Here is a 16,877-nt window from a genome sequence, read left to right as displayed (position 1 = left end):
AGTTCCTCTTTTTCCTTAGTCGTCAGGTTGGTGAGCCCGAGCCAGCGTGCTCGCTCCTGAAGAACCATGAGGCCCATGGCTCTCCCAGTAGCCTGTATGGCTACCTTGTGGAGGCGGAGGACGTGGTCAGTTATAACGCAGATTTCTTCCCACACTGTGGTATCTGTGTTAGCTGTCATGTCCTCTTCTAGCTCAGCTTGGTAAGCCATTAGCATAGAAGAGGCATTGTGGGCTCTTACTGACAGAGCCGCTGCCTTGTAGCACTTATCTGTAAGGCTAGACTGGAAGCGGTCTGTTTTGGAGGGGAGAGATGGGGCCGATGAGGACAGAGACGTCTTCGGGTGAAGATGGCTCGCCACTAACGGCTCCACTTGTGGCATCCGGCAGAGGCCGATAGACTCCATCCCCTCCAGTCCATCCAATCCAGCAGGGAGCTCCCCACGATGGGGTGTTTCTCGCTGCAAGGTTTTGCTTTCCACGTCACCGCTATCTCATCGAGTAGCTCAGGGAAAACAGGCAACACATGCTTCCCCGTCTTTTTCGCCTTCGGCAATTTCTTACCGTCAAAACGAGACTTTACAACCTCTGTTTGTATGGCGGGCCACGGGATGTTGAGCCTAGCGGCTGCGCGCTTGCACATGTCCTGCATGTCGAGATCCAGGGAGGACGGCGGAGTCGGTTTTTCAACCTCGCCGGTAGCCGAGGGCTTTGCAGCCCAGCTGATGCTAGCCAAGGAGGTGGAATCTTCCTCCTCGCCGTCGTCAGACAGCAGGAGCTCCGAGTCAGCCGACTCATCTCCGTCCTCGTTAGCATCTCCTCCCCAGGTGACTCCAGCATCGCGGAAAAACACACGATCTCCGTGTGCCTCCAGCGACGGGAAAGCGGTCGCGATGGGCTGAGGGTCTGCCTCTGCCCAGCTCGGCCCTGGCGTTGCGGCCAAATCATCGGGCATCTCAGTTTCTCCTTGCACCGCAGCAGCCTCACACAGCAAAGGGTCGCCGCCCGACAGGTTAGCCTGGCGAGCTAGCCTGCGGCGGAGTAGTTTGCGTGGGAAAGCCGCGCAGTGGATACAGTCGTGTGCAGGTGTCAGGGCAGCCTGAGCGTGAGATAAGCCCAGGCATGCCGCACACACGGGGTGTGTATCCCAGGCAGAAATCTTCTTGCCGCAAGGACAAAGTTTTGCAACTTCGTTGGCCGTTGTAGCCATGGTTAGCTAGAGGGTTGCGCACGTTAGCGAGACTGACACTGAGTGCGGAGAATATTGCTATTCCTCGCTAACGTGGGTTGAAAAGTGTTGCTACTTTTCTACAGGTATTGCTACCTAATGTGTAAAACCGCTAGCGTCGAAGGGTATCGCTACCTGATGGTGAAGCTAGGGGTACCTTTATTAGCAAAGTGTTGCTACTTCGCTTTCGGAAAGTATTGCTACTTCCCTGGGTGAAAGTATTGCTACTTGGCACCAGCACTAGCTACAGAACAGTATTGCTACTGCTTGTATGCTAGTGGACAACTGAAAGGCTGGGAACAAAGCGCCCGGCGACCGAGTTGTTCACTCGAATCTGTGGACAGTTTAGCTTTAGCACCCAATAGCACAGTTGTCTACAGGCTTCTGTGAGAAGCGAGAAGAGGTTTTTGAATGACATCTGACGCTATGTCAGCCTATTATATAGGGAGGCACTGGCCCCTCCTGACATGGGCGTCACCTAGCCAGCCTGTAAGGGCTGGCGTAATGGTATTTGAGCTTCTGATGAGGTCACGCAGGAGGCGTTCCCCATAGTGAGACACGAAACGAATGCTATGAAAGAGAACCAGTTCTTGTAGAAAACCAGTTCCCAGTAGACCAGTTTCTTAGAATTGTTAGTCTGCCTGCCTGTTGATCGCTTATCTTCAGGGTGCTGTAGTTAGCACTGTCACCTTACAGCAGGGAGGCTCTGAGCTTAAGCCTGCTTGTGACATTTCTTTGTGGTGCTTAGAGGTTCTCCCTACATGGGTTTTCTCCTGGTACTCCAGCAGATTGCTGTGCTTTTTCTGCCTAAGTGCTTTCTAGCTAGCACCCAAATCAGAGAGTGACTTATTTTGCCCAAGGACTGGAACAGCAAAAGGATCAAACCACCAACCTGCCAATTAGTAGATGACATGCAGGCACCCCATTTAGAGCAATTTTTTCCTACTTCTTTATTTAGCACTTGCACTTTCTTTTTAAAGATTTAATGGGGCTCCTATTGTTACAGAGAACATACTCTGAATAGCTGTTTCTGCAGTTACAATGAAGGATACGCATTTTTGAGAGAGATATTTTCAGCAATTAGGTAAAATGTGTTTTTCAGGCCCAAGACTAAAAATTAAGTGTCACTTTTACCTGTACCAGTTTACATACTCTTCAGAAATCCTTGCTCATTAGCTCAAAACTTGCTTTATGTTTGTGTTTCCTTGGAGAGTGCCTCTTGTTACTGCCTTGATTGAGGTTTTGTGCAAGTTCGGGTGATAATAAACTGCATCACATCAATCATGCCAGCTAGATGTGTATGCTGTGCGAACCATTAGGTGACAACCTACGTGCCCGATACATTCCTGGCAGGCAGTGTTATCCTTGGCCAGAAGAGGGAGAACTCAGCTTGATGTGGAAGGAAAAGGACTCACTTTCTAAGATGTTTTCTGTCTTAATGTTCCTCTAAAGCACATGTGTCAAAATCAAGGCCCGCGGGCCACATCCGCCCCGGCGTACATTTATATCCGGCCGCGAGATCATTTTATATAGATGTATTATTATTGTTATGCATGGCCCGGCATATGAGCCGCTAATAATATACAAACTACAGATACCATAATGCAGTGCTGCAGCCTCCTTGCGGAACGCTAGGCTAACTGGGAACATTCCCGTCAGTGAAGTCAAACTTCTGTTATTGCGAAGGTAGGTGCTCACAATAGTGGAGAGAAAAGTTGATTCTGAAAGCAGAGCCTTTCAGCGCCAGTGGGTGACTGAATATATGTTTACAGACATTGCTGGTAAACCCGTGTGTGTTATTAGTGGAGCTAATGTGGCTGTAATTAAGGAATTTAATTTAAGACGGCACTACGAGACAAAACGTCAGGATAAGCTGAAAAACCTAAATGCAGATGAGAAACTACAGAAAGTAGAAGAGCTAAAGAAGAGTCTGACATTTCAGCAGACTTTTTTCACCGGAGCAAAATCACAAAGTGAAGCTGTTGTGAAAGCAAGTTTTACTGTAGCAGAGGAGACAGCCAAATCAGGCCGGTACCACTCTGAAGAGCTGCATGATGAAGGCGTGCGACGTCTTGTGTCCAGACAAAACGCAGATTTTGGCAAATGTGAGCCTGAGCAGAAATACGATTGCTGATCGGTAGGGATGGGTATTGATTTTTTTTTTTTTTTTTTTTTTCTGTCCCGTTTGGCTCTTTTGCCATCAGAATTGTTGTCTAAAGGCAAAGAAAGATGCCCAACGGATTTACTTTACCAAATTGACCATCCCAGCCTTGCCATAATGGTCCATTTGATTCACCTTTTATTGTTTATTTTATTTTCACTTACTGACTATGGGACAGACTTGACTGGGGGAAAGAAGGGGAGAAAGAAAGAGGGAAAGAGAAACAGCTGAGAAGAGGGACGGGGGAGAAGGGCAAAAACCAACAGAATGAGCAGAAAAAGAAAAAAAAGAAGAAAAAAAGAAAAAAAATGCATATATCAATCACCTGGGTCACCTGCTGAGAAAGAAAAAAGAAAACAAGCAGAAGAGAACAAGAGTGATAGAATAAACAACATCACAATGATATATGGGAATATGACAGTAAATACTAAATATTAAACATTATTGTGCAGCACATAAGATCAACAGAACACAGTGTGCTTTGAGGTAGGAGCCAAAAAGGGTGTAGTTTGTGGGTGTGATCACCCGTGTGTACACCTGTGAGCATGGATGCGTTTGTTTTTTGTTTTTTTAAAAGGTTCCTTCATGTAATGATCTGCTAGAGGGTGTGGGGGGGCCACAGCCCCGCCCTCCAGGGCATGAAGCAGGTATGGAGGAGATCAAAACTCCAGACATCCAGAGGCCCCCAGAACACAAGAGACCAAGGAAGACCAACAGAGGGGCAGCCGCGCCACTGTCCCAGAAAGAGCTGAGGAGAGTCCCAGATGAGGGCTCACTCAGCAGCCGCGGAGCAGAAACCAGGGGGAGTTGCAGTGACGCGCCCGTGAGCTCCGCCGGCAGCCAGCCGTGCCTGAGTGACCGAGCCCCAGGCCGAGAGGCCGGGGGCACCCCACCTCCAAAGTGGCCCGAGCAAGCCCCAGGCTCCAGGCCCCGATAAGCGGCCGCCAAGGAGTGAGCCGGTGTGTACCTGGACGCCCACCCCCGGACACAAAGAACCACCAACGCACCGATGTCTGAGGGAGTCCGCCACTGGCAGGGGAAGTGGTGGTAGGGGGAGATAGGCCTCCATACCTTGGAGGGCCTAAGATGTCCCCAGAGAGGTGGCGCCTGACACCCAACCTGACATATAGACACAGAAATACAGGCACACACATATACAAACATCCATTCCCACCCTCATGCTCTCATATACACTTACTCCACACTCAACCAACGTGGAGACAGACATAAAGAGACGCTGTACACACGATCACACTCCCCAAGCGTACTCTAAGCCCCGGGTCTAGGTACCCTTGCCCCTGGAGGGGGGGAACTGCCCCCAGACCCAGGTGGTGTTACCCTTTTCCCTGCGGTGGGGGGAGGCAGACCGCCCCGACTCCGCAGCAGCAGGGAGGCCCCACACTCCAGACCGCAGTCGGACGGCCAACTCCTCCTCCTAGCCCCCCCGCTCCAGCAGGTCACAGAGAATGGGGGTGAGAGAAGACTCCAAACCTCCCTCCACCCGCTCATTGTAGTGTTGATGCATGTGTGTTCTAAGGTGCATTTAAAACCCAGGAGGGCATGGAGCTACCTGCCAGAGAGCAGCAGGTAAGCGCATGGTCCCTCCTGCTGGCCCTCAATGTCTACGTGTATTTAACATTGAGAGGTGGGCAACGACGCCAGGGGTGGGGTGTACACCCTGATGGTACTTTGGATTCCGTGTATCGTGCCCACCCCCAAGATCCTATATGTATGTGTAACGAGAGTGTGAGTAATGTGAATGTCTAAGTTGTGGGATAAAATTGAGGCAGAGGCAGCCAGAAGGGGACAGGGGGGGTGGCCTCCTCTGCACCCTGGTAACATACCCCTACTCCAAGGTCCTGCATGTGTGGGTGGTTGTGGTGGAGCGGGAAGAGGGAGGCAGCTGGAGATGGGGAGGGAAGGAAGGGAGGGGCAAGTGACCCCTCCCTGGGGCCAGCTCCCCCGCTGACCCCAGTAGGCACCCCCATACCCCGCGACCCACCAGGGAAAGGGGGCCCAGGCCCATCCAGACCGGGGCCCAGCGCAGCAGCGCCTCCCGGCCCCACAGAGCCCAGGACAGTCTACCCAACCCCACCACAGAGAAAACTGCACCCACCCCACCATCCACTCTTCTTCCAGACTACATAAGACAATAAACACCCAGGCTGAGATCTTCCTCCACCTCTCCTGTATCTCCCCCTCCTGTAGAGAGAGCCCCTGAGGAGAGGAAAGCTCCTGCAAGATGTGACAATCTTCCCCACCAGTTGAAGAGCCCCCCAGGTGGCTCGATGCACCGGCGGCACCCTGCTCCAGGGCTGGGCCCCCATGCACCCACCCGCCCACAACCCCGGCAACACACCAACCAGGACCCAAGCCCCCGAGGCCCGGCCCGAGCCCCAGCCCAGAGATGGGATGGGTATTGATAAGATTTTAACGATTCCGATTCCATTTTCGATTCTGTTTAACGATTCGATTCTTTATCGATTCTCTTATCGATTCTTATTTTTAAAAAAGAACACTAAGGTCGATTAGCTTAGAACTTTGTTTTTTATCTTCTCTTTGAACAAGATAGAAATTTAGGAGTAACATGGCCTTACAAACCCAACAGTGAGATCTTAAGAGATCCAGCCTACGGCTCTTCAATGGGGTGTCACAGGGTCCCCAGGAAAAAAAATGTAAATGTAAAATAATAAAATAAATATTCTCCTGTAGCAATAACAAAGTGTAACATAAATTATTCTGTAGCAATTACACAAGAATATCCAGTAATGTCCCTGCCTACAATTAAACACATTCACTTACCAAAGTGAAATCGGGGCATCTGCTGTGGCAAATGGGTGCAAGCCTTTGACCACAAACTCAGTCACTGCTCGGTGACATTCGTCTATCCTGGCCTGAAAGGAGACGCTACCGGTAGACTGCAGTGAGAACTGCCAGCATATGAGACAGCCAGACTCTGTCTGTCTCTCTCGTCATGGTCACCTAAATGCACAGTAATGGCAGGTTTTGTAATAAGGCAGATCGCGCTAACATAATATGCACTGTTAGTTGATTATTTACCTGCCGCATTAACGGGAGAGGACGTGCAAGCGTTACCGCTGCTGCTCGGTTGAGATTCACGAGTCCGGAGCGGAATTAAAAACACGACATTCATTTAAGGTTATCACGTGTTTTGTGAGCAAATGCTTTTGCATATTCGTAGTGTTTCCTCCCTTAAATGAAATATCTACTTTGCAAGTATTGCAAGTTGCCCTGTTGTCATCCGTTCTCGTAAAGTATAACCAAGCTTTTGAGCATTTGAGCCGCTGGCGCCGTGTTTCCTGCCAGGTAAATGATGCTCCGCAACGTGGTGACGTCATTCGGGGCGACTGGAATCGATAAGGGAATCGTTTGCAAAAATGGCAAACGATTCCAAGGAATTGAAACAGTGGGAACCGGTTCTCAACTAGAACCGGGTTTCGATACCCATCCCTACTGATCGGGTTGGTGAGATGGCCACTGATTTAAGAACAAAGTTGTGTGAAAGAAGCAAAAACTTTATTGCATACTCTCTTGCTGTGGATGAAAGTATAGACATGATGCACATTGCACAGCTGGCCATCTTCATCTGTGGAGTGGAAATATTGAACATTAAGTCGATGCACGGGACAATGACAGGAAAAGACATTTTTGAAAATGTATGTCAAAGTGTAACCAACATGAAACTGCCCTGGGACAAACTTGTTGGACTTGCAACAGATGGAGCGCTGGTGTTGTGCGGTGAAAAAAGCGGACTAATCAGCAGGATGCGAGTAAAGATGCAGGAGGAGAACTGTACCGGTGAGCTAACAGCATATCACGGCATCATACAGCAGGAAATGCTGTGTGGTAAAGTCCTAAAAATGGAGCATGTAATGACCACTGTAACGCAAACCGTAAATTTTATCGGAGCTAAAAGTTTAAATCCCCGTCAATTTCAGTCTTTTATGTGGGAAATAGATTCAGAGTTTGCCGACATTCCTTATCATACAGAGGTCCGTTGGCTGAGTTGGGATAAAAATTCTCAATAGTTTTTGAGCTCAGCAAGGAAATCTGTCAGTTCATGGACATGGCATGCATGATGCGGTGAAGGCATTTTAAGTGAAGCTGTCAAAAATGCACCAGTGCAACCTGCCTCACTTTCCCCGTTGCCGGGTAATGTTGAACCGAGTCAGCGGACTTTGCTGAACTGCAAAGACGTTTTGTCTCGTGTGGGTGTATATACACCCACACACACACACCCACACACACACACACACACACACATATATATATATATATATATATATATATATATATATATATATATATATATATATATATATATATGCCGGCGCTATCCAGCTGTAATAAGCAGCTGGATAGCGTAGTGGTTAAACTACACGCCTTTGGAACAGAGGATCGCAAGTTCGATTCCTGCCTGGGGCGTCTGTATCCAGTAAGGGTCCTAAGGCTAGACCCCCTATGCTAAGCAAGCCTACCGCAGACATGAGCGAGACAGATAAATATGAAGGCATGCCGGCTCGGACGTCGCCCGGATCAACAAGGTCCGCGTCAGGTGTTGAGGAACCAGGGCACCCTGACGAAAAGTGGGCTACTGGAACAAGAAGGCATCGGTGGGCAAGGGACGAAAACAGGGCGTTGTTGGAATGCTACTACGCAAGTAACCCCGGCGGAAGGGGCTACATGAATAGGATGAGGGACCTATGGATTCTTCGATACCCAACATCCACAATGACGGCGAAACAACTAGTAGCTCAGTGTTCCAACATTCGAAAGAAGGGACTGCTCTCACAGCTAGAGATTGACGAGGTACAACACAAATGCTACGGCAAGGAGGAGTCAGGACGCCAGGTCAGGGGGGAGATATCATCACCCCCACCCGAGATTGGGTACATAGCCCCAAGTGCGATAGGAGAAGGATCGTTGAGTGCGAGAGGAGCTGACCTGAAAAATAGGATCATGGCCAAGCTTGAAACCTGGATCCCCCGTAGCCGGTTACCAAGATTACGTGAAGTACCCTCAGAAGGTCTGCTAGATGATGTTAATGCAGCACTACGGGCAATACCTACAACCACGATTACCGACACTAACAAGCTGATCTACAATACGGCAGCAGTGATCAGTGAGATGCTTGGCTACAAGTTGAACAGCCACAAGGGGCAGTACCCTCCATGGAGAAGGAGGCTAGAGGGCAAGATCAAAGTAGCACGGAGGGAGGTTAGCCAACTAACGGAGTTGCAGAAAGGTGCGACAAATAAGGTGCCTAAGAAATACAGCAAGCTGTCCATACCTGAGGCCTTGGAAACTGCCAAGCAAAGACTCACAGCCTTGGCCAGCCGCTTGAGGAGGTACACCAGAGAGATAGAAGGCAGGAGAATAAACCAGCTGTTCTCCACAGAACCAGCAAAGGTGTACTCTCAGTGGCAAGGGAACAATAAGAGAACAGCACCAACAGCACCAGACGGAGCAATACTGGAAGAGCATATGGGAGAAGGATGCAACCCATAACGGCAATGCTCAGTGGCTAGTGGATCTGAGGGCAGACCACAGCGACCTCCCTGAACAGGGTCCAGTAACCATCACAGTGGCAGATATCCAAGAAAGGGTCTCCAGTATGAAGAGTTGGACAGCACCAGGGCCCGACATGGTTCACGCCTACTGGCTGAAGAAGCTGACTGCACTCCACGAGCGTCTGGCAGCACAAATGAACCAGCTGCTAGTTAACGAGAGACACCCGGAATGGCTAACTGAAGGCCGGACGGTCCTGATCCCCAAGGACCCCAAGAAGGGACCGGTCCCCTCCAACTACCGACCAATAACCTGCCTCAGTACTACATGGAAGCTCCTGTCAGGCATCATATCGGCTAAGATGAACAGGCACATGGGTCAATACATGAGCGGGACACAGAAAGGAATTGGCAAGAATACCAGAGGTGCAAAACACCAGCTACTGGTAGACAGAACAATCAGCCGAGACTGCAAGACCAGACTGACCAACCTGTGCACTGCCTGGATTGATTACAAGAAGGCCTATGACTCTATGCCCCACAGCTGGATACTGGAATGCCTAGAATTGTACAAGATCAATGGGACCCTAAGAGCCTTCATCAGGAACTCAATGGGGATGTGGCGTACAACACTAGAGGCCAACTCCAAGCCCATAGCACAAGTTACCATCAAGTGCGGGATCTACCAAGGAGATGCTCTGTCCCCACTGCTGTTCTGCATAGGCCTGAACCCCCTCAGTGAGATCATTAACAAGACTGGCTACGGATACCGACTACGGAACGGAGCAGTTGTCAGCCACCTCCTGTACATGGATGACATCAAGCTGTATGCCAAGAGTGAACGAGACATCGATTCACTGATCCACACTACCAGGCTATACAGCAATGACATTGGAATGTCGTTCGGACTGGAGAAGTGTAGTCGGATGGTAACAAAGAGAGGGAAGGTAGTCAGAACTGAGGGGATTGAACTACCAGAAGGCAACATTGCAGACATAGAGGACAGTTACAAGTACCTGGGGATCCCGCAGGCAAATGGGAACCATGAAGAGGCCGCTAGAAAGGCTGCAACCACCAAGTACCTGCAGAGGGTCAGGCAAGTCCTGAGGAGTCAGCTGAATGGTAAGAACAAGATCCGGGCCATCAACACGTACGCCCTGCCCGTGATCAGGTACCCTGCTGGGGTAATAGGCTGGCCAAAGGAGGAGATAGAAGCCACTGACATAAAGACAAGAAAGCTCCTTACCATGCATGGAGGGTTTCACCCCAAGTCCAGCACCCTGAGGCTGTACGCTAAGCGGAAGGAAGGGGGCCGGGGACTGGTGAGTGTCAGCACCACAGTCCAGGATGAGACAAGGAACATCCAAGAATACATTGGGAAGATGGCCCCAACTGACCGAGTGCTCAGTGAATACCTCAGGCAGCAGAAACCCAAGAAAGAGGAGGGAGACAAGGAACCATCATGGAAGGACAGGCCCCTGCACGGTATGTACCACCGGCAGATAGAGGAGGTGGCTGATATCCAGAAATCCTACCAGTGGCTGGACAAAGCTGGACTGAAAGACAGCACAGAGGCACTAATCATGGCAGCACAAGAACAAGCTCTGAGTACAAGATCCATAGAGGCTGGGGTCTATCACACCAGGCAAGACCCCAGGTGCAGGCTGTGTAAAGATGCCCCAGAGACAATCCAGCACATAACAGCAGGGTGCAAGATGCTAGCAGGCAAGGCATACATGGAACGCCATAACCATATATATATATATATATATCATTCCTGCCTGTGGCCATCTCCCTGTACAACGCATCCACTTAACACACTGTTTGCTGCTACAACTACACATGTTTCTTTTCCAAATATTTATTTATAAGTGACTTATGTATGTATGTATGTATGTATATATATATATGTATATATTGTACTATTCTTAGTTAGCGTATTGTCTGTCTTGTCTTAATGTTGGTTTAAAATGGAGCACTGTAACAAAAAATAATTTCCCCCAGGGATCAATAAAGTATTCTGATTCTGATTCTGATTCTGATATATAAATAAAATAAAATCTGGAATAATATTCCTGTCTGTTTTTATTCATATTTATGTTTAAAAAAAAACATTGTTTTAGTGTGTTCAATAAACGTTTATCTTGTTTGGCCTGCGACCTAAAGTGTTGAGTTTTGGCCCTCTGTGCAATTGAGTTTGACACCCCTGCTCTAAAGCATGCTGCCACTTCTGCCGTCTACATTGCCTTGTTGTTTTTTTTCAGGGTCCGGCTACAGCTGTTCAGAACACAGAATATGGGCTGGGGAGTGAGAGCCATGCAGGATATCCCTCAAGGAACATTCATTTGCGAGTGAGGATTGTTTCATAAGTGAAGCAATAAAATGTAGTGTGTTTAAGAGCATAAAAGATATATAAAATGAGCTGTGCTATAAGCTCACTTCCGTTCTGATCCACAGGTATGTTGGCGAGATCATCACAGATGGAGAGGCTGACAAAAGAGAGAATGATTCCTTCCTGTTTACTCTCGACAATAAGGTGATTCAATAAGTTTAAATACATTTTTAAAGCTGCACTCAGCAGAGTTTATTTATATATAGCCATGGATAAAAGGAAGTCCATTTTTTGCAATTCTAAAGTCTTAGTGTAAATTGTAGGTTAAGGTACAACGTCTTGAAAAATCAGGCACTGTGTTGAAGACTTTGTAGTACTGTATCACCCCAACAGAGCTCCTCGCTCTCAGACTGCGGGCTTACTTGTGGTTTCTACAGTATTTAAAGTTAGGATGAGAGTCACAGCCTTCAGCTTCCAGTATGGATTCAGGAAACAGACACCCTCTGTATTTTTAAGACTTGGGTTAAAGCTTTTAAACCTTTTCGATTTTGGTCTTTCTGACTTAGTTTCTCAGGTCATTTTAGAGAAATTTTGGCCCACTAATTTTCACAACATTGCTTCAGTTTCCAGGCATTTGTTTATGAACAGCTCTTAGTGTCCTGCCACAGCGTTTCAATAAGGTTGAAAACTTGACTTTGACAGGACTATTGCAGCACCTTCATTCAGTCCAACTATTCTGGAAATGAATTGCTGCTGTGAGCAGCAGTTTACATGTTCTCACTGTAGGTTCAACTTAATGATAAAACTGTTGATAAAATCTAGATTAACTGTTTGCTTTTGTAGAAGCTGATCATATGTTTTTTTGCTCTTTCAACTTCATCATGGGGGTGTCACCTTTTTCTAACATCTATCTTATCAAAAGGCAGTCATTAGCAGGATACAAATTTTGCTTTCCTTTTTTTCTTTTTGGTTTGTTTTTTTAACATGTGTGCAGGTTGGGGATGCCCATTGTATTGATGCAAGACTCTTTGGCAACATTGGTCGCTTCATCAACCACCTGTGTGAGCCCAACCTACTGGCTGTGAGGGTGTTCACCATGCACCAGGACTTACGCTTCCCCCGGATAGCCTTCTTCTCCAGTCGGTCCATCAAAGCTGGAGACCAGATAGGGTGAGTGGTGACGAAAAATCAGTGGGCCCAATAATGGCTATTTGCTAAATGGCTGATCAATTAAAAAGCAAAAAGATGGGAGAAATGCACTTTAACCAAGTTATGAGTGCTGAGGTTGCATAGTTCATCCAGCAGAGGGCACTTTGCAACTTCCCTGTTGGGTAACCATCCAAACAGCATAAAATAGTAATTAAATAAGCGTGTATGTAAATGTGTCAAGTGTCTGCCTTGGGATCTCCTCAGAGTAGTACACTACCAATCAAAAGTTTGGACACACCTTGTCATTTAATGGTTTTTCATTGTATTTCCTATTTTCTATATTGTAGAAGCATGCTGAAGACATCAAATAGATGAAGCAAGATATATTAAATTATGTAGCAAAGAGAAGAAATGGATAAATAACTCTAAATGTGTTTTATATTTTAGATTCCTGAAAGTAGCCACGCTTTGCTTTGTTGATGGCGCTGTACACCCTTGGCCTTCTCTCAGTGGGCTTCATGATGTAGTCACCTGAAATGGTTTTTACTTCACAGGTGTGCCTTGTCAGGGTTTAATTGTTGCCTTCTTAATGAGGTTGGCACCATCAGTTGTGTTGTGCAGAAGTCAGGTTAGTACACAGCTGATAGCCATATTTGACAACTGTTAGAATTCATACTATGGCAACATCTGTTTGCTTTTGTAGAAGCTGATCATGTGTTTTTTGTTCTTTCAACTTTTATGCGTCACACAAAGACATACAGGGAGTGCAGAATTATTAGGCAAATGAGTATTTTGTCCACATCATCCTCTTCATGCATGTTGTCCTACTCCAAGCTGTATAGGCCCGAAAGCCTACTACCAATTAAGCATATTAGGTGATGTGCATCTCTGTAATGAGAAGGGGTGTGGTCTAATGACATCAACACCCTATATCAGGTGTGCATAATTATTAGGCAATGTCCTTTCCTTTGGCAAAATGGATCAAAAGAAGGCCTTGACAGGCTCAGAAAAGTCAAAAATAGTGAGATATCTTGCAGAGGGATGCAGCAGTCTCAAAATTGCAAAGCTTCTGAAGCGTGATCATCGAACAATCAAGCGTTTCATTCAACAGGGTCGCAAGAAGCGTGTGGAAAAACCAAGGCGCAAAATAACCGCCCATGAACTGAGAAAAGTCAAGCGTGCAGCTGCCAAGATGCCACTTGCCACCAGTTTGGCCATATTTCAGAGCTGCAACATCACTGGAGTGCCCAAAAGCACAAGGTGTGCAATACTCAGAGACATGGCCAAGGTAAGAAAGGCTGAAAGACGACCACCACTGAACAAGACACACAAGCTGAAACGTCAAGACTGGGCCAAGAAATATCTCAAGATTGGTTTTTCTAAGGTTTTATGGACTGATGAAATGAGAGTGAGTCTTGATGGGCCAGATGGATGGGCCCGTGGCTGGATTGGTAAAGGGCAGAGAGCTCCAGTCCGACTCAGACGCCAGCAAGGTGGAGGTGGAGTACTGGTTTGGGCTGGTATCATAAAAGATGAGCTTGTGGGGCCTTTTCGGCTTGAGGATGGAGTCAAGCTCAACTCCCAGTCCTACTGCCAGTTTCTGGAAGACACCTTCTTCAAGCAGTGATACAGGAAGAAGTCTGCATCCTTCAAGAAAAACATGATTTTCATGCAGGACAATGTTCCATCACACGCGTCCAAGTACTCCACAGCGTGGCTGGCAAGAAAGGGTATAAAAGAAGAAAAACTAATGACATGGCCACCTTGTTCACCTGATCTGAACCCCATTGAGAACCTTTGCTCCATCATCAAATGTGAGATTTACAAGGAGGGAAAACAGTACACCCCTCTGAACAGGGTCTGGGAGGCTGTGGTTGCTGCTGTACGCAATGTTGATGGTGAACAGATCAAAACACTGACAGAATCCATGGATGGCAGGCTTTTGAGTGTCCTTGCAAAGAAAGGTGGCTATATTGGTCGCTGATTTGTTTTTGTTTTGTTTTTGAATGTCAGAAATGTATATTTGTGAATGTGGAGATGTTATATTGGTGTCACTGGTAAAAATAAATAATTGAAATGGGTATATATTTGTTTTTTGTTAAGTTGCCTAATAATTATGCACAGTAATAGTCACCTGCACACACAGATATCCCCCTAAAATAGCTAAAACTAAAAACAAACTAAAAACTACTTCCAAAAACATTCAGCTTTGATATTAATGAGTTTTTGGGTTCATTGAGAACATGGTTGTTGTTCAATAATAACATTATTCCTCAAAAATACAACTTGCCTAATAATTCTGCACTCCCTGTATGTAAAAAGAAATGACTGTCCATCATTGCTTTAAGAACTGAAGGTCAGCCAGTCCAGAAAATTGCTAAAACTTTAAATGTGTCCCCAAGTGCAGTCGCAAAACCATCAGGCATTGCGATGAAACTGGCTCACAAGGAAGACCAAGAGTCACCTCTGCTGCTGAGGATAATTTCATCCGAGTCACCAGCCTCAGAAATCGCAAGTTAACAGCACCTCAGATTAGAGCCCTGATAAATCCCATACAGAGTTCCAGTAACAGACACATCTCTACATCAACCTTTCAGAGGAGACTGTGTGAATCAGGCCTTTATGGTCAAATAGGTGCTAAGAAACCACAATTAAGGAAAAGCAACAAGCAGAAGAGATTTGTTTTGGCCAAGAAACACATGGACATTAGACCAGTGGATATCTGTGCTTTGGTCTGATGAGTCCAAATTTGAGATCTATGGTTCCACCTGCCATGTCTTTGTGTGACACAGAAAAGATGAATGGATGGTCTCTACATGCATGGTTCCCACCATGAAGCATGGAGGAGGTGGTGTGATGGTGTGGGGGTGCTTTGTGGCACAGTTGGGTTATTCGAAATTGAATGCACACTGAATCAGCATGGCTACCACAGCATCCTGCAGCAACAGGCCATCCCATCCCATCCCATGCCTTCAGTGAGAATCTACAACGTAAATAGTTATAAAAATAAAGAAAAACCATTAAATGACAACGTGTGCCTGGGAGACTTTGGGAGACTTGGGAGCCTTGGGAGACTTTCACATTGACTCAGTAATAGCAACATATTTTAATGAGATGCAGGGACAAAAATAACCACTGCATGTGACTGCTGAGACTAATGTGTACTCAAAGTTTTAGATGAATTTGTTTGGAAACTGAACTGTTCTTCATGCAGCAGGGTGCAAAGATGAAGCTTCTGTCTGAGTAATAATGTGGGAAATCTGTTTTATGTCTCTGAACGAAGAAAACAAAATTGGCCAATATATCGGAATATCTGATTTTTAAATGACCAAATATCAGTATCTGTATTAAAAATCAGAAATTGTCCAGGCTGTAGGATGAACAAGTTAACACAGTTGTTCTCTTTTCCTCAACAGGTTCGATTATGGTGATCACTATTGGAGGGTGAAAAGCAAGTACTTCAGCTGTCAGTGTGGATCTAATAAGTGTCGTCACTCAGTTGCTAGTAAATAGAAACTCACTGATTCCTCTTTGTTACTGTGGCCTCTTTAATGTAAGAAACACTGCCCCCTGAACCAGATACCATGTAAGAGTAATGTCATGACTACACGCAGTTATGTTGTCTGATATTTACCTGAAATGAAAGAGAGACATGTTTTAATCACCAAAGCACAAGATCTAACTTATTATAATGAAGTTACTTTTCTGCCAGAAAAAATAGTGCTAATGAAGACTGAGAGACACAGATGATTTTTACATTCATGGATTCTTCCTTTCATATTTCTACATGTGGAATAATGAAGTTAACTGATTTGTGGTAGTCTGAGTTCTTTTGTGAACTTTTAAGTTTTTAACCTCATGTTTGCTTTGTAGTCATTAAACATATTTTATATCATCTGTGGTATTTTTTCGTGTTAATAGAGAAATGTTTCAGTAGATGCAGCTTTTTTCCCTTCTTTTTGCCGGATGATGAGGTCTGTGTTACATTTGGTATTCCAGTTCATCTCAGGCTTCTTGGATTGATGGTAGTGATTAGGGGTGGGCTTTTATAATCGACTTATCGATTCTGGCTTGGATAACGTAAAATCGATTCATTAAAATCCTGAATCGATTTTTTAATATAAATTTATTTTGCCTGAAATGCCAGAATCTCAGGTAAAATCTCACAAAATTTCAACCACCACCAAACAGCTAAGACAGTAAATGAGAGCAGAAACACGGATTCTGCACAAAAACTTAAACACACAGCGCGACCCGCGGATCAGAATCAGTTAGATGTCGTCTTTCTCACGGTTGGGGCTGAAAGCCGACAGCTTGGTGATTCTGATCTGCCGCGCTTTGTGTTCACGCCCTTTATGCGCTGATTCTAAAGCTGTTAGTTTGATGTCTCTCCAAACAATATTGACCGAACCAGCAGCAAAAGAAGATCCAAACTATGCTTCACATAAACATCGTCATGTATTCACTCTGACTTTTACTGTT

General features: G+C 46.3%; 1 protein-coding gene across 3 annotated transcripts in view; it reads left to right on the top strand.

Annotated features, from left to right (window-relative positions):
- LOC146696592 (histone-lysine N-methyltransferase EHMT1-like) overlaps positions 1-16,290 on the top strand; it is a 54,803-nt gene extending 38,513 nt beyond the window's left edge. For all 3 annotated transcript variants that reach the window (XM_085474747.1, XM_085474749.1, XM_085474748.1), the window contains exons 20-23: positions 11,179-11,265; positions 11,372-11,450; positions 12,241-12,416; positions 15,812-16,290. In XM_085474747.1, coding sequence (XP_085330873.1) covers positions 11,179-11,265; positions 11,372-11,450; positions 12,241-12,416; positions 15,812-15,908 — 439 coding nt within the window. In that variant the 3' untranslated portion in view covers positions 15,909-16,290. The remainder of the gene's footprint in view (positions 1-11,178; positions 11,266-11,371; positions 11,451-12,240; positions 12,417-15,811) is intronic.
- The last annotated feature ends 587 nt before the right edge of the window (positions 16,291-16,877 follow it).

This window comes from Copadichromis virginalis, linkage group LG12 (assembly GCF_057382275.1).
Source record: "Copadichromis virginalis isolate Kocher_CV1m ecotype Utaka linkage group LG12, C_Virginalis_male_GT1.1, whole genome shotgun sequence".
Lineage (NCBI taxonomy): Eukaryota > Metazoa > Chordata > Actinopteri > Cichliformes > Cichlidae > Copadichromis > Copadichromis virginalis.
Note: the sequence above shows the minus strand (reverse complement) of the source record. Positions and strands in the feature narration are given on the sequence as shown.